The following is a 27,043-nucleotide window of genomic DNA, read 5'->3' as shown; positions in this document are numbered from 1 at the left end:
AACCTAAATAGAGTTTTGTTTGTTTGGCTCAGCCCTGAATCAAGCCACATTGGGAGATAATTGTATGTTATTCTCACAGTGCCTTTGCACTGTGTGATCAGACCAAAGTACAGGAGCCTGGCTTAATTTGATCCTTTGACCCAAAGGACATAGTCCCCTCAGCTTTCCTATCTCTGATGTAGCTGTCATCTGAGTAGAAGAGCTGAAGTTGACTGTCAGTGATGTTGGTTTCCACTAAACAATATTCTTCCCCCCTGCTTTCCCTTTGTCCTCTGAAAATAAGTATCCAAGATTTCAGTGCCCAAGGTTGCACTTCCAAAGCATGTCTCTACTGTAAAGTCAAACAGGAAGCACACAGGAGAGACTGTCCAGACAACACTGGGAGTTTGCAAATATCGTGGCTGGTGACAAGCTCCCTGAAGAACCAGGGCAGAGAAACACACCTTCTTGATGTCCTTAATGCACCTGTTACTCTGTTTAATTACCAGATCTGATAATTTGTGAGTTGTCAACCATTCCTGCCCTGCTCCCACTTCTGAGCCTTTCCTCACAGTTCTCAGATAAGACTGCAAGCTGATGTTCACAAAAATTCAATTAGCCAGCTGTGTAGTGGCTTCCTCCTAGTTGGGAAGGCCAACTTGGGAAGCAGGTAGCTGAACTAAATATGGGGCTTCCCATTCCCCCTCTTTCATTCCTCAAGGATAATTAGTTCATTTACTAGTGATTGGTCTTTTGAACCACTGTGTCATTGCTGCGCAGGGAGAAAAATATGATGGAAGGAAAGCAGACGTCTGGAGCTGCGGAGTCATTTTGTTTGCATTGCTAGTGGTGAGTCATCTTCCTTGCTGTAGCCTTTAAAAAGAAAAGAAGAATCTGAAAGTGCTGCTGTATTTAATGGCAATTCTATTGACATCATGTACGGATGGTTTTTTTTTAGTCCTCTATTTTTGTATCTCTCAGTGGCATCCTTTCCTCTTATTTCTACATCAGCCCCAAAGGAAAAGCGTGAGGAATATTTCACTGCTTCTTTGAAACACTGTTGCCCTGCAAAGGAGAGCATAGACAGCCATCAAAAACTTGTCTCTGTAAATGCTCTTTGTTGTTTTGTGATGTTGCACCACATTTCTTGATGGGTAAGGATGTGTAGGGTTTCAACTCTAGGATTCAGAGAGCGTCAAACAAGTCGTCCTTCACGGGATCAAGATATGGCTGGGTTTGGGATGTATTCACTCTTTTCTGCTGTATGTATATATGTGCTTAAGCAGGTATATGCATACATTAACTGCAGTATTTTTTCAAGGAAGGACTTGAGAACCTCATCTTTGTTTCATGCGAGCACTAAGCTACATTTTAATTTGGTACACATGGGAATATAAAACTGAGCCAGTAGTACAAAGTTTAAATTAGTTTCCATCTGGCTCGGTAATACTTTAAGTGTTCAAAATGTGCCATCGTCTAACTTATCCTTCTTTTGATCAGAGTTTCAATTCTCTGTGGAATTTATTCTGAAATGAAGTTCTATTATAACACTCCTAAACATCCAACAAACGGGTGTCCAGCTGAAGGCAGACAGGCTTGGCATTTGTTATCAATTTCCATTGTATAATGTAGGAAAATATAGTTTATGTTAATACAAGCATATACCACATGCAGGTAAAGTACTCTATATGAATACTCCAAAATACTCAACATTAACATAAAACTCTATAGGTTTTATGTGCATGTTAAGTGCTTTATATCTGTAATAGTTCATCTGATCATCTATATAATCTATATAATCTTTATAATCTATAAAAATAGCAAGCCTGAAGTAAAATTTTGATATATTTGTACATTTATCAGTAAACCTAATTGCTTCACTTAAATGTTTTATTTTGGAAAAAGCACTTGTACAGTGTAAAATAAGGTAAATTCTGGATATTATTTTTGTTTAAATACTTTTAAATTTTAGAGGTTTTTTGTATCAAAGGATATGCTGATTCTTTTTTAACGGCTCAAATCAGAATACCTTGAAGTAATCTCAGTTATGATGCTTTAATTCCCCTTAACCAATCTTACTTCTTTTTTCTTTTTAGTCATTACAATTCACTGAAATTTTAATTTTTTTATCTTGATGTTGCATTGGAAGAATTTTAACTGTCACACTAGGTAGCACCTGATCATCTCTTACTGAGCAGTTACTTTCATAGCTGATAAAACAGAAGTGTATAATGAGCTCTTCATATAACTTCTTGAATTTGGAAGAACAGAAGAGAGAATGTGTCAAGATGGTTAGGATTTGTTGAGCAGGCTTTTCATTTTCAGGGGGATTCTCTGTCAATCTTGGGTGTCTGTTGCTGCATCTTCATCTGTTCCTACATACACACAAAAAATTATTGAAATAAGTCTATTAGTGATGGAAAGTGCAGAGCTTGCCAGTTAATTATGTCAGGACAAACTCTGCAAAAATTATCAAGATATGATAGCATATGGTAGTAATAAAAGAGGTGTAGTTGTTACCTTCAGGAAATGCCACACAGAGTCCTTTCTGACTTCATCAGGCCTTAAATTGCATTAGCCAAAGTACTGAACTATCAGAATTGATTTTCCTTTAAGTCTGGAATGAGTAGGAAAAATGCAGGTAACTCCAGAGGTTGGTTACAGAAGGCAGGGAGAGGCTCTGCCTTCAAGGCCACTTTAATGAACAAACACCAGTAAGCAGTGCCCAGTCGTGGCTGCCATCAGGTGGCTTCCTGAGGCTGCTGTAAATGGAGCTGTTGTTCTCCCTAAACCATAGACACAGGGTTGCTTATACAGATGCACTACTCACTGTAGTAAGAGCAGTGCCAGAGCTGACAACTTAAAACTTCATTATCACAGCAGCTGACAGCTTGCAGCTTCCCACAAACCATCCTGGAAATCAAGGAAGCTCGGCACCTACTAGAATTAGGCAGTGAAAGAAGGAAGTGAGAATATCTAGGAAGGTGCAGACTTGCTATAAAAGGGTATCAGCTTCAGTCAGTAGAGTTACCCTAAAGATTTCAACTTCTCTTTTTCCTTTTTGTCCTAGCAGCAAGGATAGGTCTTTTACTGCTTTTTGTGGCAAGCTGATGATCTATTCAAAATGTAGTTTCAGCTAAAAAAACTTCAAGCCATTCATGTAAGTGAGCTACAGTAGGGAAGCAATAGGAACTGATGACCTGACCACAGCATGGGAACTGGATGGAGTATATTAAACAGGTGGAATGTCTGCTGCTTCCAAAGGCTAATGTTGGTTGGGGTTTCTTTCAGCTGTGTCATTTTAATGCTCCGTCAGAAAGAGCATGTTCTTTACTGAAAGTCTCTGAAAAGCTGTTCACCTCCTTTTCAATGTCTGCAATAAATGTGTCTCAGGAAGATTAAAAATAAGGAGACAGTAAACATTGCTGCTGTGAAAGTATGCCCAGGAGGAATACCAGCAGATCAAAAGCTCGAGCTGAATTTAAGTGAATCCACGCATCTTTGGTAAATTTGCCTGGGAAGGCAATTTCATATTTTGCATTTTACTTTATACTGGTAGTCATTTTCTAATTAAAGGTCTAATAAAAAAAAACAGTGTCCTCAGTTTTGTCTTCTATGTTAGAAGAAATACAGCAGCGCTAAGAAATTGTGTCTTTTCAATGGATAAAAAGTTTTTTCACTCATAATAATATATTATGAGCTGACTTTCTCTTTCCCATTCTCTCACCGTGTTTATCCTGGCTTTTCTCCTTTGGCCGTCTCCAGTTCTCTCCCATTGACTGCTCTGTCCCATCCCTGCAGGGTGCCCTGCCCTTCGATGACGACAACTTGCGGCAACTGCTGGAGAAGGTGAAGCGTGGAGTGTTCCACATGCCCCATTTTATCCCCCCCGACTGTCAGAACCTTTTGCGGGGGATGATTGAAGTGGATGCCTCGAAACGTCTCACGGTAAGGAGGCTTCACGAGCAAGGCTTCATTTCTCGCCTTGTTGCAGGAATGGTTGAGCAGCTAAGGTAACTTGGTGATTTGGTGGCATTCCTATGTGTTTCCTCCTGAGCAAAGAAGGAGTGGAGTTGGTGGGGTCTTTGGGAAGAAGTTAATTACCGTCTCTTTTGAGTCATGGGGACAAATTGCTTTTGTGTTTTTTCTGTAGCCTCATGATTCCCTTTCATATGTAACACTGAGCATTTAGGAGAAATCCCTCATAGCTCATCACAGAGCTGCTGGCCCATTCACACATTTTGGAGCCCACCTGAGCTGTCTGATACAGCAGTTTGCTGGGGGTGTGATGTAGGTGTTTGAAGGTCTCAGGTGTTAGGACTGGTATTTGAAGCTTTGCCATTAAACAGAGCGTGATTTTCTTACATTACTGACAGAAGTGTTGGCTTCTCACTTCAGGCCACATAAGCTGCATTATATTCTATCTTGCATTTGCTCTGCATTATCCTCTAGCAGCCTTCAGAGTGTCTGCCAGTCTGCTCTTTCATCCTGTGCCCTGTGGTCTTGAGCACTGTTAGTCCCACAGTGAGCTCCTGGCATTCAGCGCTGAGTCTGCATCTAGGATACATCCCATCACTACAACAGAGACCCTGCAAGAGTGAGGACTGTGTAGTGATTGTATCCTTTACTAATGTTGTGTTAATGTTTTAGGGAATTAAAAAACATTGGCAATTAAAATAATTTTGGAAAATAAGATTGCCTGCTTGTCAGTGGGGGCGTGTGCCTTTATGGGTACATTGCCCCTGTAAATCCTATTGTCAGGCCTTGGTGATGATTTTATACAGATTTACTAAGCTCACAGATTCTGAGTGGGAGTATGTATAAAGAAATGTAAATTTAAAACTCCTCCTGGTTCTTCAGTCTGCTAAAATATTTATAAATAAATTCTCAGATCACTGGTTGGCCTCTCTGCTGAGATTGGTAACAACAGCATCAGTCTGTGCCAGCTGTGACGGTGCTTTTGGGATGCAGACACCTCTCTGCTAAGAAGTTAACTGAAAGTCCCTTCACATTCCCTTCAATATTACCTGACATCTGGGTTTTTCTTTCATTCATTACCAGTCCAGGTCATTGCTCTATTTGGTGGCATAGGGGAAAAGTTAATGTTATTTCTAGTATTTTGCAAACCTAGTAGTCATCACATTTTGCAGTACATAAATAGCACTGATTGAAAAAAAATAAATTAGGCACCTTAAAAGACTTTTTAAAACAGATTTTTAAAGAAGGGAATAACATTTTCACAAGTATATTCACGGAAAGAACACTGCAGAGGTTAGAGCAATATCCCAAGAGATGAGACAGCTGCTCTTCACAGCCAAGAAAATCACAAAGTCCCTCTCAAGCTTAGCTTCCTTTCCATGATGTAATCATATCAGTTTCTCTCTTGTTTAGTTGGGGTTTTTTCTCAAAAAAGTGCCAATGGTCTAAGATCATCAAGTGCTAGATCCTTCTTCAGATTGTTCTGAATTTTTCCACAGGCCAGAGACAGACCCTAAACAATTTTAGTTGCCCAATACAGCTGGGAATGTACATGCATAGGAGAGAAAGCAGTTGAGGGTAATTCAAGGTTTCAGAGTGACACTCATCCCCCTCCCTTTCTTGATCAAAATTAACCTCTTGCTTCCTTAGGGAGGGAAAAAACCCCAGATCGGGTAGTTATTGGCACACACTAACCATTGAATTATGAATAAGAATTTGAAATAATACATATTAAAGAGCTGAGAGCTGGGAGGAAGACAGGTTGGCTCTTTGTTATTAGCTGCAGTCTTTTTTTCATTATTTGAGGGTCTCTGGGTTTGCTGTCCCTGCTGCTGTCACACTCCTGTGCTGTTAGTGAGCTGCTTGCTTTGACTGCCAGGCGGAAGGGAGCTCTTTGTTTACTGCCCAGGAGCTGGGAATATAGAGTTCATTCTGAGGAGAGAGCTGAATTCTATTTTAGCTGTGTCGTATGAAAAAGGGTATAAACATGGGTTTATTTGGAAGCCTCTATTCCTAGAAAATATCTCACTTGAATCAATTTGATATTTATGCAAAGATGTGAGCAAAATTGTGGCTTGGGTACAGTAAGTACAGATGTAGCTGTTACCATTACTGATCATTTGCTCAATACCTCACTAGTGAATTCAGCAGAAAAATATAGTGAAATGTAGGATGACTAGAATTTTTTTCTTTCATTTTTCACTTCCCCTCTCTGCTTTGTTCCTCTTTTTTTGATTTGTATCTCTTTTTCTTTTCGTCCAACTGCATTTCCCTCCCTGCAGTAATTGCCATTTCACAGCACACCCACACCTTCCCCAGTCCATCTGTTAAAATGATCAACAAAAACAAAACCAGCATTCACATTTAACTGTCATCATTTGCTTCAGTGTTGGAGCTTGAGAAGATTAATGGAGGGGAGGATACTCAGAATTATTGTTGCTGGCCCTTTCCAGCCTTAAGAAGCAGGCATTACCTTTTTTTGTATATGATTCATTTGTGGGAATAAGACTTTATTATTTCTTAGTGGAATATTGTTCACACTCACCATGTGTTAAGTAGCCTCAAATATGGCTAATGGGACATCCTTGACCACTCTCATTTACTGGTCCTGTTTTACTAAACATGCTGTAAAATTAAAGAATTTGTGTTTTTCTTTCATTAAACATAAATTTTTCATTAAAAGTTGATCCTAGCTCCTGGTGATGGTGTTTCTGACCACCCATATTTATGAAAGGCAAGTCAAACAAAGAATGAGTACTATGATGATCAGCATTTGAAAGAGCCTGTCTGAATAGTATGGCCTAAAAGAGCTCCAGTTAATGTACACAGATAATGTCTAAGAAAGGTTTCACTGGTCATCTGCATATTCATTAGAGGTAATTACTAGGGAGAGAAGGATTACTTAAGCTAAAGGAAGATACTGGCACAAAACCAAAGATATGTCAAATGGCCTTAAAGGAAAGTGGGCTAGAAGCAAGAAGAATTTTAGTCATATCTGTGGAGTTCTGGGACAACCTTCTAGTAGGGATAGTGTCAGGAGGAAAAAGTGAAGTAGTAATAAAGTTTGAGAAGGCTTATGGCAGGTGTGCTCTGGTTGCCTAAAGTACTGCAGGATGAGGTTTCTTTTAGTTATGTGCTCTTCAAATGATTCAGTGTTGCTACAGCAGAGAATTACAGCTCCTGTAGTAGAAACCAGTTGCACTCTCAGCCAATATTTTCTTCTCCAGAAAGACAAAGGGCAGAGGCAGTTTTCTTTTAAAGATGGATTAGCACTATTGAAAATTTGTTTCTAGAGCAAGGTGGATCAGAGCAGATATTGCAGAATAAGCTATTCCAATAAAGCTGTTACTGTTCTAGCATTGACATCTTATATTAGAGTAGAATGACTTGTTTTCTATGTTGGGTGTACACACAGGTGGAAATACCTATCCCTCTATATTACCTAAAAATTCCTTGAATTGCACGTACTTTCAGAATCTCCTCTCTGCCTTCTGATTTTGTTTTTTTCTTGGATCTGATCCTAATGATGCTATGCAGAATCTAAAGAATATTAAGAAATTAAGAAGGGAAAACTCACCTAATCCATTTCTGTAGAAGGTCTTATGGTAAGGTGCCTATTCCATAATTTAAATTTTCTCACTGTACAACCTGTAGAATGGAGGTAATTGTCCAGATGATGTGTTTAGGCTGCTGAGGGCCTGTTCATGCCCTGTGCAGGTAGGACAGTGATACTTGCCCTTGTCAAGGTCCCTGGAGGCTGCTTTAGTACAGCTGCTACTGCTGAAATGGATAATGGTTTTACCAGTGCTGTTTGCACTGCCAGCCTGAACCCTGTGGCCAAGAAAAGCCACGGGGATTTTGTGTCTTGACATTACACAGTAGGTTTAAAGCTCAGACTACAGGATCTTCTAGGTGAAGAAGATTCATTTGAGGTGTGGGTGCACAGATGTGTTTGAGGCTGATCCCCTTCTGGACAGGGAAGTCTGAAATTTGACATGAGTTCAAGATCAGAAGCCCTCATCTATATACACAGACTTTGAGAAAGTTTTTCTTCAGGGCAGAACTTTTTAGCTTGGCAACTGCTCTGCTGAGATCAGTGCCGAGGATGTAGACAGTGCTGTCTTGTTTTCCATCTGCCTGTCTGTCTCCATCTGTTGTTCCCTGCCTTGGAATTCAGACGTAAGCTCTTTGTGGGAGGAGACCTCTTTTTCTGAGGAGCTTGTGCAGCTCTGTATCACAGTGGCTCTCTCATCTGTGAGAGAGGCTCCTTAGTGCTTCTTCAGTGTACAAGTTGAGTATTTGGAAGTATTTTTACATAAAATCTTGATAAAGGAATTCTCCCTCTCCTTCCATAACAACATCTTAGCCTGCAGAAATCTCTCTGACTGTGCATGTGCAGTGGATCTGAGCATGTTTTGTTATTTCAGAGATGATGTCATGAGACAGTTGCCTGCAGTGACTAGGAGACATTAGGAAGCAGCATTTTTGCAACTTCCATTATATGGTATTAAACTTGGCAAACTCATGTGAAAACAGCAAGAAAAACCCTCTGGGAAGGATTGTTAAATGCCTTCGTCACTTAAATGCATTTAAACATTGTGTTTAAATGAAGGCAGGAGTGAGATTAGCTCCCACTGTGTATTGCCCTCCCCTGCACTCCACAGTAGAAAGCGTACAGACTTCTCCTTGTCAAAACCAATCGCCCTCCCATAATCCTCCTGTCACTTTAATGCAGACAAAAAGCAACAAAGCATTAATTAATTACCTTTAAAACAGTGGTGAGGATGTTGGCAGCAGCACGCACACTTCTAATAACATTTCAATGCAATTATGTTTGAATCAGCATAGGTAATGGCTTTGTAGAATACTTTTCATATCTGGGATGTCCCAGCATATTTCACAGCAAAGGTTTTGATGTGGATTGAATGGCAGATGTGTAGATAAACAGCAGCCATGAGAGCTGTCACACACCTTCAAATGTGTATCAAGGTGCAATGGGGCATCTCTTTCAGAAAAATGCTGTGTGTTTGTTAGTTTGAAGGAGGTTGATCAGCAGAGGTGGACAGGAGTCATTTGACATCTTCTCTGAAGGAGCCCAGAGGCTCTGTGACTAAGACATGGACTGGTGACTCTCTTTCCTTTCCCCTCTCTAGCTCAGAAATTGAAGTGCTGTTGTCTGCTTTGCCATGGCATTTCTGCATATCACAGGCACACAAGAGCACAGTGTCCCATGGAGACAAAAATTCAGCAGGAGAAGCAAGCATGAAAGAGATTTGGACATTGCGTAGCTGTATCATCTGCATCTTGTCTGAAATCATTAATCTCTCTAACCCTCCATGTGGTGTATGGGAAGTAATCAGTAGATATGGTTTTACCAGCCCAGGAGGCACAGTCCACCCCTTAGCAGATCCTCACAGAACTATACATCTGTTAAAGAACAATTCTAAAATCCTGCCCCACAGAAGCTGTACAAAATAGGCTCTCCTTTTGTTCTGTGGTTGAACCTCAGCTTGCATGGAACCAGAAGGAAGAGGGCTGTGTCTCCAGGCTGCTGGGGGAACTCCCAAATCATATCTCCATCTCAACAGGAGATGGAGCTGTGTCAGGAATACTCCATCTTGCTCTTAAGAGTGCAGGGGTTAGAGGGCTGCCTAAGGCAGGAAGATTGTGATGAAGAGGAGTTACTGTGGTGGGCTGAAGTCGTGGCTGGAAACTGTGCCAGTCTGCCTGGGCTGTTGGATGTGTGTGCTGGGGACGTTAGTGCTGCTTAGAAGACAGATATGTGAGTGCCAGCTGCACCCCTGGTTGCAATGTTGATGCAAGCTGGGGTTTAAAGGAGGCTGTTTGTTTCCCACACTGTTCCCTTCAGCCTCCTGTCATGCTTTCCTAAGCTGCATTCCTTTGTTTCTTTGTTTTCAGGAAAAGCCCTGGCTCACTTAAAAAAATTATCTCATATATAGCCAAACTCATGTCTTACTGGTTTCCCAGACACGGAGCTGTTGTTCCACAGCACAAAGGTCTCTGATTCCTTGCTCTCTGTGGCAAACACTTTGTATCTCTGAGATTTTATTGTTTGCCTGTTCGTATCCTTTTCTTTTCTTTTTGTTTCTTTTTCTCTCTGATTCTAATTATTGTGGAAGTGGAAAGTAATAAAAGCAGGACAGCTGTCACCATTCTTCCTGACCATTGTAATGGGTCTGTGATTTCCTCTCATAAGAGTTTTCTTCCAGCTCTCTCCTGTCTTTCCCCTGAAAGTTGCAGAAATGTGAGCCCATATGCAGTGAGTGTGCATTTTGTTCTGCACCTACAAAGGTGCTGCATAGTGATGAATATAAAAAAACATTGCCCACGTAACAAATAATCCCTGGACATCTAAGAAAAGTTATTTTCTGCTGCGATGATTAAAATGAAACATATATGGAAGGTTCTGCTGGAAGTATGTCATATGAACCTTCTGTTCTCTCTGCTGTTAAGGGTTTCTCTTGGAAAAATCATATTGCGTTCTTCTGTGCTTGTGGGAAAAGATATCATTGTAATGTTGGTGGAATCTACCTTCCATAGGTGGTCATGGCTACTTACAGCTTTAATCAGTCCTTCATTGCATAGTGAAATTCTCATGTGTGGAACGGGAAAGAGGGAAGTAAAACAAATTTGTGGTCTCATGTTCAGGTGCAGAATTAGTAAATTGCATAGACCCTTATTCTGCTTGATCCTTAGACTTCGAAGATAAATGTGAAGCTAATCTAGAATGCGTCCTGTATCCAGGGAGGTCACGCCACAGATGCACAAATTATTTTGTTAATTATCTGTTTGAACCTATTTCCTTATTTCTTCCTCTCTCTTTTCCTCCAAAACAAAACTAGAAATGCAATTTAAGTATAAAGGATCAACTGTTGCGCACATACAAAAAGGAGCAGTTAGATTACAGAGGGAAGGACTTGGGAAGGGAAAAGCTTGAATTTCCAAAAGAGTTACCTGTGAAACCTTGCACTTAGCATTTTCCTGGAATTTGTTCCTGACCGATGCATTATGTCTGGAATTAATGCATCAGTCAGGATGCATTAATTCCAGACATAATGCATTAATTCATCCTACTGGAATTACCCATTTCCAGTGGGATGGGTATTTATTCCAGTAGGATGAGTGGCTCTTGATGCAGCATAAAGTTCCTGTTGTATGCTTATGTCCATCTCTGAAATGTTGGATTTACTTGAATAAGCCTTGAATAAGGATGACTTGTAGAGTTACCTTTTCTATTTTACAGCACTAATTCCTTGTTTTCTTTTCCTTTACAGCTAGAACATATTCAGAAACACATATGGTATATGTAAGTAACTTTTTAAAAATTTTTTTGCATACATTCATTGTTGATTCTGGTATTCTAGTGTTCTGTGAGGAGACCACTAGAAGAGTGAGACTGGAGTTTGAAAGCAGGTTTTACATATGTGAGAAAAGAGGCAGAGAACAGAAAAACATCTAATTTTTTATTTTTCTGCCCTTTGCTACTCATATAATTGCATTTATATGTACCAACTCAGGAATGGTTTTTGTACAATGGCTAACAACTGTTTGAAAATAAGACATTCAGTCCAGCAACTTGCTGTGCTAAAGAGATACCTGCAGGTGATCAGCAAAAAAATACCCACCTAGCAACCATATTTAGTTTGCTATCCAAGTGCTACAGACAATCCCTTGTAATACCTTCTTGACAAGAAAGCTTTCATTTGTTCCTTCTTGGCATCTTGGCTTTTCTCTGAAGTAGAAACAAAAATGATGATATTGATAAGTGAGCACCTGTGAGCAAGAGCTTCTCTGTCTCATAATCCCTACTCCTTTTTCATAGCAAGCTATGAGGCTGTTTCTGACCTTGTAACCTGTTGATGTGAGAGTACTTCTGTGACTTGATTAAAAACAGCAGTCCTGACAGTGAAACAGGAGGTCTGTGAGAAAAGTACATACTTGTCTGTGGTTTGAATGTAAGAAAGATTGATGGCTTTTAAAAGTGACCTTGCTCTTTGTGTAGCCTTAGTAGTATTTCAAGAAGCCTAAGTAAATAAACTTTATTTATACTATGATATCCCTATCAAATTAAGTAGAATACTTCACATAATAAACAAGGACATTACACTTGGATACATTTCCCAGGGTCAGCATTTCACAGGTGAATGATAACGAAAGTCCTACCTTCATAATCCTGTCATTACTCTTGAGAAGTACTCGAGGATGATGTGAACTGATATATAAACCTGTCACCATGAAAAAACCCCACTTTTTCTTTATTTGTTTTGTTTTCTCTAATTCTATCCTATGGGCCATATTCACCTCTGGACTTATATGACTTCAGTAGGACCTGAGGGGGTTCAACATTTTGTTGAATAGCTAAGAAAAAAATTGGAACTAAGAAAAAAAAAAAAAAAACAACTTAGTTTACCTGAAATAGTGGCTGCACTCTGCCCATGGCTTTTCCATGCTCTCTTCAGTTACCAGACATGGCACCTTTTTAAACCAAAGAAGTACTGGAGATTTCCGACACTTTTTTCCTATACTTTTTTTTTTTTTTTAACTCTCATGGTAAATGTAGAAAAAATGGATTGGGGAAATCTCTAATTGTAATCTCTAAAATCCCTACAATAAGGTCTTGCTAGCAATTGCAGAAGTAAATGCTGTTTACATCAGATTGGATAGATAATTCCCCTCTGTTTCTTGGTGGAGTGAAGTCAGCTGACACTCTTTAGGCTTTTATCAGAACTGGATAGGAAATAAAAGGAAAAGTCATTGATCATGTATATTGTTATTTTTATCCTCCTCAAGATTTTTGCCTGGAACTTTTCACTTGTTGAAGGACTGTTGTCTCACATATGCAATTGTGCAGGTGTGCATTACTTTAGTCTATATTTAGAATTTGAAGATTTTTTTCCTTTGGAGACATAAACATTTGAACACTTTCATGTCCTTCTCAATGGAGGTCAGACTCTCTGATAATTGACACAGTAAACTCCATCTGAGGCTGTTTTCAGAAGTAGAAACTGAGTTTTGCAAAAGCAAGTCTCCTCTGGACTCCCAGGGTAGTCAGTGCAGAAAGGCTCTTCCAGCTGTCTCTTCAGATTGCCTAAAAAGAAGTTTCTGCTCAAAATAGCATTTTTAATGAGTCTCTTCTCATTTTCTCTGTACTGGCCGTGGGTTGACCTCGGGAGGTTAACATCCTGTGGCTAATTTTAGTCAGTGAATAACCTTGCCGCCTCCAAAACTCAACTGCTTTCATCTGGTAATGTTTCACAACCTCTTTGCATTTATTTTGCCTGGAAATACTTGTGCTGACAGAGAATGGGTTGTAGTGTTTTATCCTATGGCTGTTTTGCTCACCTCTTAATTTTTTTTCTTTATTTTATCTACTATTCTATGTAAAATCTTCATCCTTTGTCATCTATAGGTTACTGACTTGAAAGTTGTACTCAGAACATCGAAGCAGTTTCACTTAATTCTTCAAATAAATATTGAGGCTACTATAAAACTGAAGAAAATATTTAATTGCAGATTTAGGCAGGCAGAGAAAGAGGTCTTGAAAGTTGAAATCATGATTCACAAGCCTAAAAATGGAAGAAAGAAACCTAAGTGAAACCTTTCGTCAGCAACCTCCAGTCCTTGCTCTCCCACCCAAATTAATTCAGTGAGGTTTCTCAAGCCTTTTTAACTGAAATCATTTATTTTTACCTCAAATGCAGGTTATCATAAGCCAGAAAATAAACAGCAGTTATTTTCACATTTTTAATAAAGTAAGAGGGCAAATCGAATTACCTATTACGGTAAATACCCACTCCTGTAACATTGAGTTATTGCCTTAATTGTGAAGGTACCAACTTGCTAAATCAAGAAAAAGAATAAATGTACTGGTTCTGCTTTGCTTTGCACTGATGCAAATGGGCATCTTGGTGAGATTCATGAGAGAATTTCATGGAGAGACTGAAAAAGTCCACCCTGATCAGGAATCACAGCCATTGTATCCACCAATCCTCACAAAAGAGGGTGGGTTTTAAAGCAGCAATTACATTCATGTGGGCCTTTAAAAAAAAAATGTGATTTTCAGTAGTCACTGTGTGACATTGTTTGATGTCTGTGTGGGCTGCAATGCAACAAATTTGTCACTCTGCTAGACTGAGAATGGAACAGGCACTGCAGTCATGCCAATCACAGCCCAGACCCGGTGATTTTCGTTTCCTGAAGCTCTGAATTGCACTGCCAAATGACAAGACACCTCTTTGCAGATTTTACTTGTACCTGATGAAGAGGTGTGAAAATTCCTGACTGTGTCTGAGGCTGACCAGGTGCAGGGCATAAGGAAATGCCACCCTGGAGTGTAGGGAGGGTGGCAAGCTGTGCTCTCTAGAAATGGCTCCTGTGCTGATTGATACTAAAGAAAATTGTAGACTCTATTCACACAAGGGCAGCTAGTGGGAAACCCAGGTTTCCTGGAAATTTTCAAAGACAATAATTCTTTTTAATCTCTTTTAATTACCTTAAGGACATCTGCTTGTAACATGAATGATTAATTAAGTCAATACTTTTCAGAAGTGAACTGTAGATCATTAAAAAGCAAAAACACTCAGCTGCTGTTCAAAGGTCTATCCTGCAAGAATTTATCTTAATGACAAGGTCATCACTGGGTTTAATAGTGCAAGGTTATGAACTAATCATTGCTTATTACCTTCTGAGAGCTAGATCTTGATTCTAAGATGTAGCAGTAGGAATAAGATGTTTCTTTAGTTGAACAAGGATTTTTAAGTTTAGCCCTTAGATTCAGGACCATGGTGGCATTGCAGAAGATACAGATGCTTCTGCGAGACTCAAAGAGAGCATCAGAAGCTGTGTTTTAGTGGTTTGACGCACAAGAACAAATCCCAAGGAGCAGATTCTATGTCCTCTGTGTTTACTTACAGTGCCCTAAATTGAGTAAAACTGCACAGGATGTGTATTAGTGCTCCTTGTAAGAGAAGTGGGATCTGACCCATGTTGTTATGACCCATGTAATGAACACCAGAGTCTGACTCCATGACATCCATGACATTTTCACTGCTTCAGAAGAAGATAAAATGAACATTTCTGAGGAGTTTTTTTTGCAAGTGATGTCCCATAAACAGCAGATGCCTGCCTCACAACTGCATTTCAACTTGCTTAAAAATGAATTGCAGGTAGTGCTCAGCAATCTCCTGTGATTATCCCAGCATGTGACTGTCCTGTTCTGGATACATTGTCTTAGTATTGCCTTCTTACCTTGGAGGAGATAATCTGCATTGGCTCTTTTTAAGGTGCATTGTCTCTCTTTTTGGTACACTGTCTGAGACCTTGGGCTCATGTATATGAACCTACCAGAGCTGATTTCTAACTTACACAAGGAAAAACTAAGGACATTTGGATTGGAACTCCTTTTTCTGTGTAGATACTTGGATAGCTTACATTGAGTCAGGAACATTTTAAACTGTGCGAGAAAATTCACAAGTTGTGGCCACCTTATTTCTTCCAGCATCAAAAAGAAGGATCTCTAGTCCAAACACAGCCTCTGTAAACAGCAAATGGTGACAGTTGCAATATTCCTGATTCCTGTTGCCCGTGCTGGGAGCCTGGACCCAACAGTCACACATTTGCACGACATAAAGGAAAGGGAAGATCCCACTCACGGAGCAGGGAAACTTCAGCATTGCATGAAGCAGCCATTGAGAAATAGCAGAGGTTCAGAGTAGACAATTTCTCCAACCAAAGCACTGACACCACCACCAAATCCACCTCTTCTCGTGAATAGAGTTTGCATTAATTGCTCACTGCCTTCCAAAATAAAATCAAAGGATATTTAGGATGTCTGCAATACATATCATTAGTCAGATATATCCTGACACCTTGACCTGTTTCTTGCAGTCATGGCCTTTAATTGCAATGAATAATCAATATTTCCTGAGCCTAGTGAATGGGATGAGATAATTGTGCAGAAAGCCTGTGTTAACTACATTTGAAAGAGTAATATGTTCTACTGCTAATGGTGTGTTCTGAGGTCTACCACTGACCTCAGGCATTGCACTTGAGCCAAAATTTTCAAATTTGCATGTCTTAAGAGAAGCAGAGATTGTCATGTTTGGGTGTGTAATTAAGCAGCATGGTCTTCCCCCAAAGCCCTTTAAAGTGTGTTGAGTGGGAGCCTGAGCACTGAGGTCTCTTGATCACATTGGAAGTGTTAAAGAAAGAAACTGCTGCAGTGCCAGTCTTAATCAGAATTGGTGAAAAAGAGTGATGGTTTATTCAGAGCTCCTTCTTCGAAAGGGAATCATTCAGCTTGTACTTTTCAGCCTCATAGTCTGAGGTCTGGCCAGCTGATGAGACAACATCTCTGAAAACATGTAGTGTTTTATAAATTAGGATGCTGAACAGCTGCTTCTGTTACAAGGGCACTGGTAAGTGAAGTTTCTATTGCCTTGCTGGCTGAACACAGACATTTCTCATTAAAGACCCAGATCCACAACCTGCTGGTCAGTCTTAGCCTTCATGACAGTTTCTTATGAGAATAATATCTGTCTGGTTGGAAGCTCTGGTCTCTCAGTGGGAATTTAGCAAGCTGTTTCCATCTGTTGCTGCAGGCTGTGTTTCAGAGTATGGGTTCATTTGTGACTCATGTTTCTTTTCTCTCCTTTCCCTCCCCCTTTCTCTCTCTCATCTTCTTTCCTCTGCAGAGGGGGTAAGAATGAGCCAGAACCAGAGCAACCAATCCCTCGAAAGGTGCAGATTCGTTCTCTGCCTTCCTTGGAGGATATTGATCCAGACGTGTTAGATAGCATGCACTCGTTAGGCTGCTTCCGTGACCGAAATAAACTCTTACAGGACTTGTTGTCGGAAGAGTAAGCACTTGCTCAGTCTTCATATCAATTGGGTGTCCAGGGGCTGGGATGCTTATGAACCTGGGGAGAGGTAGAGTGCTTTAAGTGATGTCTCTCTCTCTGAGTGACTGGTAAGAACTTCTCACCCTCTGGCTGTTCATTTGCTGGTGAGGTGTTGGGAGCAAGCACTGAGCCTTTCTTGCTCCACGGGTCAGAAGCTCACAGCCTGACCAGCAATGGAGCCACTGTGCTATTTCTTCCCTAGCTGCCAGGCCAGGTCACTTCATGAACACGTGGGCTGTGCAGCCCACATGGGGAGATATCATTGCTGATGTTTGTGTTGGATATGACTTTGTTGCTGAATTTTTATTTATTTCAAATCTATGCCTAAGAGCTGGTGTATCTCCTGAGGTGTTAAGAGGGACAGGTGGTAGAAAGAGCATTTAGAGGCTCAGGAGACCTGCCTGGCTGCCTGTCTTGGTTTGGACTTTCTGGGGACACATAACCTTGAATGTCTGTACCTCTGTTCTGTGTGTGGAACATGGGGGTCTTACTTCCTTTCCTCACTAGGTGCTTGTTGGAGACAGCAAGGGTCTGAAAAGCTTTGTGAGTTGTGTATCTAGCTGTCATGTACATGACACTTCCAACTAATTTAAAATAACCATGACTGTTTATTTGATGAGAAAGTTTTGTGTACATGTTCACCTTTTTTTCTTTTCAAATGCAAATGTGGGGTTTTTTTATTTCTTTTTTTTTTCAGAGAAAACCAAGAAAAAATGATTTATTTTCTTCTGCTTGACCGGAAGGAGAGGTATCCTAGTCATGAAGATGAGGATCTTCCCCCTAGAAATGAAATAGGTACTGCAGATATGACCTCAGTCACCATGAACCTGTCTGAGCTAGTTCCTCTTCACTTTTTTTTTTTTTTTTTTTTTTTTTTTTTTTTTTTGTTCTGATTTTATTTTAATTTAAAATTAAACCCTACCATCACTGTTACCTTCCCAGTGAAATGGTGTACACAGCACTGGTGAGAATCCTCAGCCTGGGCCAGGCAGGTCTGTTCTGTGGTTAAACTAGAAGGCTTCATCTTTCAAGGCATGCCTGTCTCACAGTGCAGAAACATCCAAGTAGGTCTTGAATGGGATCTTAAAAAATGTGCTGTGAGCCCACAGGCTGGCTCTCTGCAGGCAGATGAGGTTTAGCAGTATAATCTAGTGGCAGAATTTTCTAATTATAAGTCTCCTTGCAGTGTTGCAGAAAAGCTGCTCATGGACTTCAGTTAGTAAGAAGTTGTGTAGCTGCATCCCTCTGCAGTTATGTATGTGCACATTCTCTTCTGTGTAACTGAATACATGCACTGCTGAAAGTATGAATCATAGCCTAGCTGGTTTAGAGTACATAAATCAAACTCCCATGTTTTTAGACTTAGAAAGATTTTAAAAAGCTTAATTCACAGTAAGATTATATATCTTACAAAGCTCTTGTGATACCACTTTATTCCTATTTATTCATTGATTTTTTAGGGTGCTGCTGATCACCACTAATCCAGACACCAGGAAAACTGCTCTCCAAGGAGCTAACTGTATAAGTGACTCTTAACATGCAGACAAGTTTAATAAAGGATTAGTCACTTCTATAAATGATCTGAAACAGAATTTTGCATAGAAGTGTGGAGATTTTCAGGTATTGTACTTAAGCACTTTGAAGACTAGAAACACTGGAATCTCACAAGCTTTCAGGGCAGTCCTATATTGCACTACATTTGTTAATGCTTCATTGAATTATTAACCTATCCAAGTTCCATGCTCCAGGCCCTATAGTTTTGCAGGCAAATCTCTTCTACAGGAGATAACTCTTCTTAGTTAACCCAGCAATTTTTAAACTCCTACCTGGATGGCACTACAGAGAGCATGTTAGCAGGGATCCTGATGAAGATGGGTAGCTGTGCCAGCTGCAGGTCCTGTGGTCAAAAGCCCCTTGCTCAGTGCAGTTTGTCATCTAACACTCTGCTAATCAGCTTTTGACTCAAACAGATTATCCTGCCATGTAAGGACAGCATCATCTTGTTTTAGAAATGCTTTTGTCATAAGAAAAGAAACAAGGTGACTCTAGAATCTTCAAACCCAGCATGTAAGTGAATATGTCGCTATGCCCTGAATGCATTGCATACCTCTTCCACATGCTAAAGTATTTTCATTGTTTGAACTGAAATATTATGGTGCACTCTTGTATTTTTTTGTGCAAGGAGTGAAAATGTTTCCTAACAGGGATCACTGACTGTATCTATGTGCCTCACCCACACATTTGAGCATTATTCTTTGAGTGTTTGTATGTTGTATTTCCTCTTCCACAGGGGGTTTCCACGTCCTCTGTTCCCAGCGGTATCTCTGAGAACATGGGGCAAGGTTTAATTAGGAGCAGTCATGTGTCTGATGAATATCTCATCATTAGCCATTAGCAATGGCCTTGCACAAACAAAGAAAAGCAGACAACAAGTAACAGTTTAGTAATAGCAGCTTGAAGAAACCATGTCCATGAGAGTTGTGCATTGTCTGAACTCTTGCCAAAAAAAAAAAAAAAAAACCATCAGAGATTATTTTGCTTTTTCCTCTTTGTTGTCGTATTAAGTCTCAGAAAGGATGGATACAGGTAAAAATATGGCCAGCTACAGGCTGCCCTTTCTTCTGGTGTCCCTTTGTCTGTTTCAGCTGCATGAAGTTTCTTCCAAGAGCCAAGAAGGGCCACTTCCACATTTTTCACATGCAGCTCTTTTTTCTTTACTTGAAAGCATGGGAATGAGAAACTTCTCAGTAAAAAGAATGAATGTCAACTAATGTCTCCATGAGAAAAAGGATTTTGTGGGGTGAAGTTTCTTAATAAACCAGAGAACCAAAGATTGGGCCAGAATAGATGTAGAAGATAGAGATGCCTCATCTAAACTCAGAAGGTGAACCTTTATTTCCCACCTTCTATGAGAAGGCAGATTTATAATTGGATCATTTCCTGTATAATTCTATCTTCATATGTAAAAATCCTTAGGAATGGCTTTGCTTTTCTGATATGAAATAAAAGGAAAATGCATCCTTAGTACTGTCACTGGGCTATGGCTTGATTTTTTTTCACCATGTCCAGAGAGTCAAAGAAGAGAAGGGCAAATACTGGAGAATTTCCTATTTTTAATTCCTGGGCTTATGCAAAATCTTCTACAGCTTTTGTATGACACCACTTAAGTCATTTTGGCAGGATGGGTGTGTATCTAACTAATTCTTTAGTATCTTTAGACTTGACAATGATGGTGCCCTGTCATTTCTTAATCAGACCTTTCTAAGCAGTATGTACAATACTTGCTACTCTCAGCCATGTGTACTGTAGGATTGTAGCCAATTTTAAATAGGCATCAAATACCCTTATTAGAAGCTCAACCAAATTAATGCAAGCTTTGGATGTATTTTCCATCCAACTTTTGGGAATTATTGTTCCTGAATTTATAGGTGTGTTTCACCACCTGCTCTTTTTGCTTATTCTCTGTCTTTGATAACTTAAAATATAGATTAGAAATAATTTCTTCCAGCATCTTAAGCAGCAAGGGCTGATGCAAAAGAATCATTTAGCTTGTTAGCGATATCCTTCTCCTCCTCAATTTTCTGTTGATTCCCTCATGGCCCCTCTGACTAATGTCCTTCCCTCAGGTTTTCTCTTTCTGATGGCTGTACAAAAGACTGTCATTCAATTTTTTAGATAATTCCTCTTTGTTTTTCTTCTTTGCTGTGTTTTAAAGTCCAGCTTTTAATAAAATGGCATGTCACTTTTGTAAATGTCACTAGACTGAGTTTCCATTTCTGTTTTGAACGTTCGTGGATCAAATTGACTTTTAAAATATCTGTTCATAAAATATTTTTCTTGGCTTTTTCTCTTTATTGTTTAACTTCTCTTGTTTGAGCTTATTCATCACCATTCTTTTGACATTCGATGCGTTCTTCATCTTCCTTCTTCCTTTGCTATTTTACTTTCCTTTTTTATGTCTGATATCCTGCTACAAAACTTGTATCCATTTTGTGTTACATATACACTCTGAACATTGTTATGTGTGTTATTATGCTGTAGGTACACTCCTGAACCACCAGTTGTTCTGTAGCATGAATTCTTTCTCATGTTTTGAACTTGCTTGAAGAAGCAGGAGTTTGAAATATCTAAACCTTGTCCCAACTTACTTTTGACCACTTACACATATGCAGCTGAAGTCACACAGTATGAATGCTTTATTTGGTTTATCTCCCTTTGTCTTTCTGTCAGCTTTATGCACTCTTTTTTTTTTTTTTTTTCTTATCTGGAGGTCATTGCCTATACCATTTTCTACTATCTTTTTATTGCTGGATAGAGTTTGAAATGGGGTGAGATACAACTGCACTTTTTATCTAATTAATTTTTAAGAGGAATATTATTACTGCTAGCACAAGGAATACTTGGGTTTTACTGTAATGGGGTCAGTTGTTATCACTAATCCATTTGCATTGAACCATCTTAGCTTATGCTCATTGTTTTGAGGATAAGCTCTGCCTCAAAGAGATCTTGTTCTAAAAAACATGATGTTAGAAAGAGAGAAGGAACAAGTACATGGTGGGTGTGAGGAGGGCAGGATAATAAGGAGCAGGCAGTAGAGGTAGAATTGTCAAGTGTGGTATTTCTGGTTTTGCACAGGAATCCTGGCAGAAGAAGAAGCCTTAAGGACTGGGCACTGTGAGCTTCTTTGTAACAGCAGGGGTGAAGGATGTCTTCTTTTACAAGTGGTCGCTCTCCACTAAAATTAAAAGTGTGTCTATAAATAGAGGCAGGGAACTGAAATAGCCCAACTAAAGAAAAGAAAATCCTCCTGTATTTTTTTCTGCCTTTCTCCTTTATACTGTTTTGATGCCATGTGTGGTGTTAGCTATCAAACATCTCAGCAGGTCTGTATTTGGTTCCCTGCTTCACCATGAAGGTGTGGATGATGTGGCAAGTCACCTTCTGCAATGCATTTTGATATCTAAAGACTCTTCTCAGAGCGATTTAAAGGCTCCTCAGAACCTCAGTAAATGTTTGCTGACATCTGTAGGAATGAATTGCCTTTAAATATCTCCTGTACCTCTTTTATATATCTTTATATATCTTTTATATATTTTAAATATCTTTTATACCTTAGTTTTTACTCTGCAAAGATAAAGTAGCACTCTGATACCTCATAGAATTGTTACACAATAAAATGTGTATAGCATTTCATTTACTATAGTAGTAAAAGCTGTATGGTGTGGCTCTCATTGAAAGATATGTCTCAGGTAGACAAGCATGTTTAATTTGTAATGCTTCTGAAGGAGGAAAAATATAAATCAGCAGGAAGAAACTGAAATCTAATCTTAAAGATGAAAAAAAAAAGGGTATTCTTTCAGAGCAGAATGCAATTCTGGATGTACTCCTGTCCCTGTGTCACATTGAATCTGGCTGGCAGGGATGTGGAAGGCCAGCTCTAGCAGCCTGGGTACATACACAGGATCCTTCGATGGCTCATGCTCTGCCTAACAGCTTGTGCTATAGCCCATGCTGTCACCTTGTATCATCCTGTTATTACTGTTATCAGCTTTGTAAGCTAATTTCTGCAAGCTGTGGTATAGTTGTACCTCTATTTTGCAGTGCTCATAATACCTTCAGGGCAGTGGCAGGGCTCCTTCTCTCTGCAGGTAGATTGAAAGTTACGTCTTAATGCTTGCAAATTTGGAACAAGGGAGTAACGACAAATGTTCACCTCCATCATGAAGAGATCTGTCTTTGTAGGGGAGGTGTGAGAGTGAAACTGTTGAGAGAGGATTTAACCCACCTGTGTGAGGTAAGTCCCAGCTGAACTGAGCTGACAGCGTTTTCTTTCCGGACAGATCCCCCCAGGAAGCGCGTGGACTCCCCAATGCTGAACAGGCACGGGAAGCGGCGGCCGGAGAGGAAGTCCATGGAGGTTCTCAGCGTGACAGATGGTGGCTCCCCAGTTCCTGCTCGCAGAGCTATTGAAATGGCACAGCATGGGCAGAGGTGGGTCTGTGCTTCACCCAGGAGCCCTGCCTGCCTGGGTCTGCTCCCCCCTTTGTGTTACACATGCAAAGGAGCTGTGGGGCTTTTCTGTTTGCACCAGCACTCATTACACCTTCCAGTCACATCTGCAATATGATCTGGCAGCCAGCAGTGCTTGTGCAGAAGTCCTGCTGGGGCCTTAAGGGTTCTGTTTGTTTGCAGCTATTCCTCAGGAAGCCACCATGTCCTCTGGGCAAGACCCATCTCACCTCTTTTTAATTGTTGAGGACATGGGCATGCAGTCTAAGCTTACAATAGAGGCTGACTGGGCAATGAGGGCTTTGGGAGGTCTCAGACACGTGTCCTGTCAAACAGGATAAATTACCTTCTGCTTGTTCTTCTCTGTCTCCAGAGCCTACAACAGGAATCTAGGTGACTATCTGGGATTAGGTTCCTAGCTTTTGGGCACCAAAAGTTAAATGAACACCATGCTCCATGCCATCAAAACAACTTGAATCTGAAAAGCCCTGTCCAGGCATCTTGTAGATGCCTCCAAAATGTGCTGTCAGAGCCAGAATGCATCTGAAATGGCACATAAATCACCACATGCTTGTAAAGTGATGGAATAGGTATAATTTTCCTCTTTTCTATCAAAGAAAGTGTCAGTCTTGTGGAGAAACAGCAGAGGAAAATGGTGTCTCCTCAAGGCAAGTTTTGGGAGAGTAAGTGAACTGTGGAAATTCACTTATGTGAACCATGGAAGTTGCTTCCTCAGTCCCTATGACTAGCCTAAGGGAAGCACATACATTTGGTTTCACACTTGCATTAATCAATTAATATAAAAGAAGACTTCCCATATATGAATGATGATGATGATGCTGTAACTTCTGTTTCAGTTTTGACATCATTTTTTATTTGTTCAGCTCTTAAGATCTGTTAAAAAAAAAAAAAAAAAAAAAAGCCTGCTGTGCCCAGAAGCTCCCTTTGCTGGCTGAGAACTGGGAGAAGAACATGAAATAATTTCATAGATATTCCAGAAACCCCTAGAATTACTGGAAACTTTTCCTGGCAATTGTTACAGTTCTATCTGCAGTGAAGAAAGAGTGGTGATTTCCAGAATCTGCTAGGACATATTTCAGACTAGATATCTGACCCTGAGACTGCCGTAAAGACTTCTTGACATGTTGTAGATTGGAAACCTGTCTCAAATATGTGATTTGGTGTGAGGTGTGGGTGAAGGAAGTGTTCAGGACAGGGTGTGCTCAGTGTTCCTAACAGGCTTCAAAGGAGTAAGGATGAGCGCAGCACTGACTCCTTGTTCCACCTGCAGTGTTTACTGTGCTGCTGGGAGATGTGTGGGACATGAGGCTTCCAGAGCCAGGCAGAGGCATATCACTTCTCCCCACCCCAAGGCTCCTTCACAGGGAGTGTCCAACTGAATGGGAACAATCAGGAGGCATTAAATTGACCAGAGCGTTTTCTGAGAGCTGAAACCTTTTCTTCCAGCTCTGAACTTTGAATTTGGGTTCAGAAGCCCGAAGAGGCAAAGCTGTGTCTTGCTATCCAGAGTATTTCTTTTGCTTTTGAATGTCTCACTCGATTCTGCACACAAGGAAACAATTGAAGTCAAAAGGTCCAGGATAAGTGCAGAGCAGAGATATATCCAGGCTACATATCAGTAAAGAAGGTCTGTGGCTTAAGGAAGAAGCAAAACCTGCAGGCACAAAAGAGATATGGGGCAATGCATACCACAGGTCAGGAATGGACATAGAAGTGTGATTAAGGGTGGAGAAAGGGATGTAATAACACCATGATTGATGATGATGGGCATGGTAGTGCTTGTTTTCGAAGGGGTTAAAGGGAAGATGTTATTTTACTCCAGGTGTGAGCTTCCATAATTCATCCCATTCACATGCAGAGATGACAACGGCACATTCCATGTTGCTGGCAGCACAGTCGTTTATAACATGAACTGGCTTCATTACTAAACCCCATTGCACTGGGAGTGTCTGGGGACCATGCATTGCTGATGGGGCACCATCTGTCAGAACACTCAGTAACAAACTGACAAGTGCCTTCCACCTAGAATGGGGATTTTTAATGGCTAGTTGCATATTATATTCCATGAAATGACCCACTGAGAGTGGATTTTACAGCAGTAGGGTTTAGATCCCCAAGGGGGATGCTTTTTTAAGATTACCTTTTTTTTTGATATCAAGAGACAACTATTCAGTGCTTTTATCCTACAATACTAGGAAGATTGACCATGGAATCAGGTCTCCTGTTTAGACACAGATGACTTGTGTAAACATCTGGAGACACAGTGCCATTACTTCTTCCTTGAGCTGGCAAAGGAACACTTCTAACCAGTGGGCAAAACACACCCAAGTGTCTTGTGTTTTAGTCCTACTGTGCTCTTTCCCAGTAGTAAACAGATGTTTGTTTGCATAAAGAGGATTTCTATTACATCCTCGGGTTTACATGTCTGTATCATGATTTGTGCTTTTGGTAACCATGTGGGGACCCTACAAGTGTCTGGTCTTGGCTTGTTTAGGGCATATCTTTCCACTGAAATTTAAAACTTGGCAGCCTCCAGGCTGAGAATGTATTAAGTGAAAAACATAATCTTTCAGTGACTTGGTTTTGAATAATGGACGAGGAAAACTCACACAAAAGCTGCTTGTGGAGCTTACAGGCTCCTTGAAATGCTTGAGCCAGCCTCTCCACGTGTTCTCCAATGGATCCTTGTGAATGGCAAAGTTGGTATGGACAAACTCTAGCCCTTCTAAAACTGGTGACTAAGTTTTGTTAATTCTAGCAGGTTTCCCTGCTAGTTGTCAACTAAACCAGGTTCATAATTATATCTTAATTACTTCTGCTGTTCTGGTATCCCCACCTCTCAGACTAGCTGATATTTCATTGAAATGTCAAAAGAGAAGAAGTAGGTTCTGAGCTTAGTTTAACATCAGCTAATTTGTCCCTTGTGCTAAAATCACACAGACTAGGAAGAATTCCATGGGAGCAAGAATCCTGCAGGGATGTGGCAGAAATTTTCAGCAGCTTTGCTCTGAGTCCAAAAACCATTCTAAAATGGGCTTCATTAACTATTCATTTTCTTCTGGTTTTTGAAGTGGAGAGCTTGCATGAGAGATCAGCTAACATTAGGAAGCAGTGTTCTGTGAAACACTGCTATATTTCACTATATTACCAGTGAAATATATTACAGAGAGCTGCCCTTTTAGCAAAGCACAGGGAATTTCACTTCTAAGCTGCAGGGATTCAGACCCAAGATGAGAAAGAAGGGCATTTCTCTATACACTGAGTATAGGGAAGAGAGTTGGGAGTTAAGTGGTAATGGATCCTACACATTAGAATACCAAATGGATTACTGTTCCTCTAAGAGGCTCTATGGTCTGATTTTAACCTTTTCTGAGAGAATGCTTAGTGTTGAGGTCTTCTGGAAAAGTCGTGAGTAATGAATGCTTTGCAATTAATGCTTCAGGTGTGTTCTATTTTCCCTGGACACTGTGACAAAGTAGATGGTACCTGGGTTTTAAATTGAATAAAGGAGAGCAGGGTTTACAAGTATGCATGGGGGAAGTCATCTTAGACCTCAGAAGTCAGGGGAAGATAATGAACTTGAGCACTGTGTAGGCTTGAACCCTGACTGTAAAGTAAAAGAAAGGTTTTTCAGAGCATTGCTTAAAAAGGGGAGGATGGGTTGGGGGACTGGGTGTCCAGCATTGCTACAGGTGACTCTCTTTTATAAAAATGTCCACACTAGTAACTGTGTTTTCTCGCTTTGTTCCTGCCATAGTAAAACAATGTTCAGTAAAAGCCTGGATATCTCTGAAGCCAATCCCAAATTCAACAAAGAAGAAAGGTATAAACACTGACAATATGTTCCTCTCCTCTACCTCACTGCTGAGACCTTAAAGATGCAGTACTTACCTTCTCTGTGTGGGGACAGAGCTGTTCTCTCTTTCCTCTTTAGAGAGAAGCAAAGAGGGTGGGATATTTACAGCTCCACACTATATATGTTTTTGTACAGTACCATTCATTTGAGGCTATCCCCAATGCAGCCTTGGACTGTACCAATGATTTCCCCACTCAAATTTCATCCTACTGCTATTTTTGGTTCAGTTCTGCCATGAGTAGAAGTTCTGCCCAGGGTAGAAGATGTATTTGCTTAAGAC

The 27,043-nt window shown here is 40.3% G+C and overlaps 1 protein-coding gene across 16 annotated transcripts in view; it reads left to right on the top strand.

Annotated features, from left to right (window-relative positions):
* The window catches only part of BRSK2 (BR serine/threonine kinase 2), a 304,866-nt gene that overhangs the window by 231,981 nt on the left and 45,842 nt on the right, over positions 1–27,043 (top strand). For 10 of the 16 annotated variants that reach the window (XM_059849086.1, XM_059849083.1, XM_059849084.1 and 7 more), the window contains exons 7-13: positions 760–828; positions 3,781–3,927; positions 11,253–11,284; positions 16,671–16,835; positions 17,575–17,672; positions 22,718–22,868; positions 26,665–26,730. In XM_059849086.1, the coding sequence (XP_059705069.1) occupies positions 760–828; positions 3,781–3,927; positions 11,253–11,284; positions 16,671–16,835; positions 17,575–17,672; positions 22,718–22,868; positions 26,665–26,730 (728 nt within the window). The remainder of the gene's footprint in view (positions 1–759; positions 829–3,780; positions 3,928–11,252; positions 11,285–16,670; positions 16,836–17,574; positions 17,673–22,717; positions 22,869–26,664; positions 26,731–27,043) is intronic. The other 6 variants (XM_059849085.1, XM_059849093.1, XM_059849098.1 and 3 more) reach the window with 2 other exon arrangements.

Source organism: Haemorhous mexicanus, chromosome 6 (assembly GCF_027477595.1).
Source record: "Haemorhous mexicanus isolate bHaeMex1 chromosome 6, bHaeMex1.pri, whole genome shotgun sequence".
NCBI lineage: Eukaryota > Metazoa > Chordata > Aves > Passeriformes > Fringillidae > Haemorhous > Haemorhous mexicanus.
Note: the sequence above shows the minus strand (reverse complement) of the source record. Positions and strands in the feature narration are given on the sequence as shown.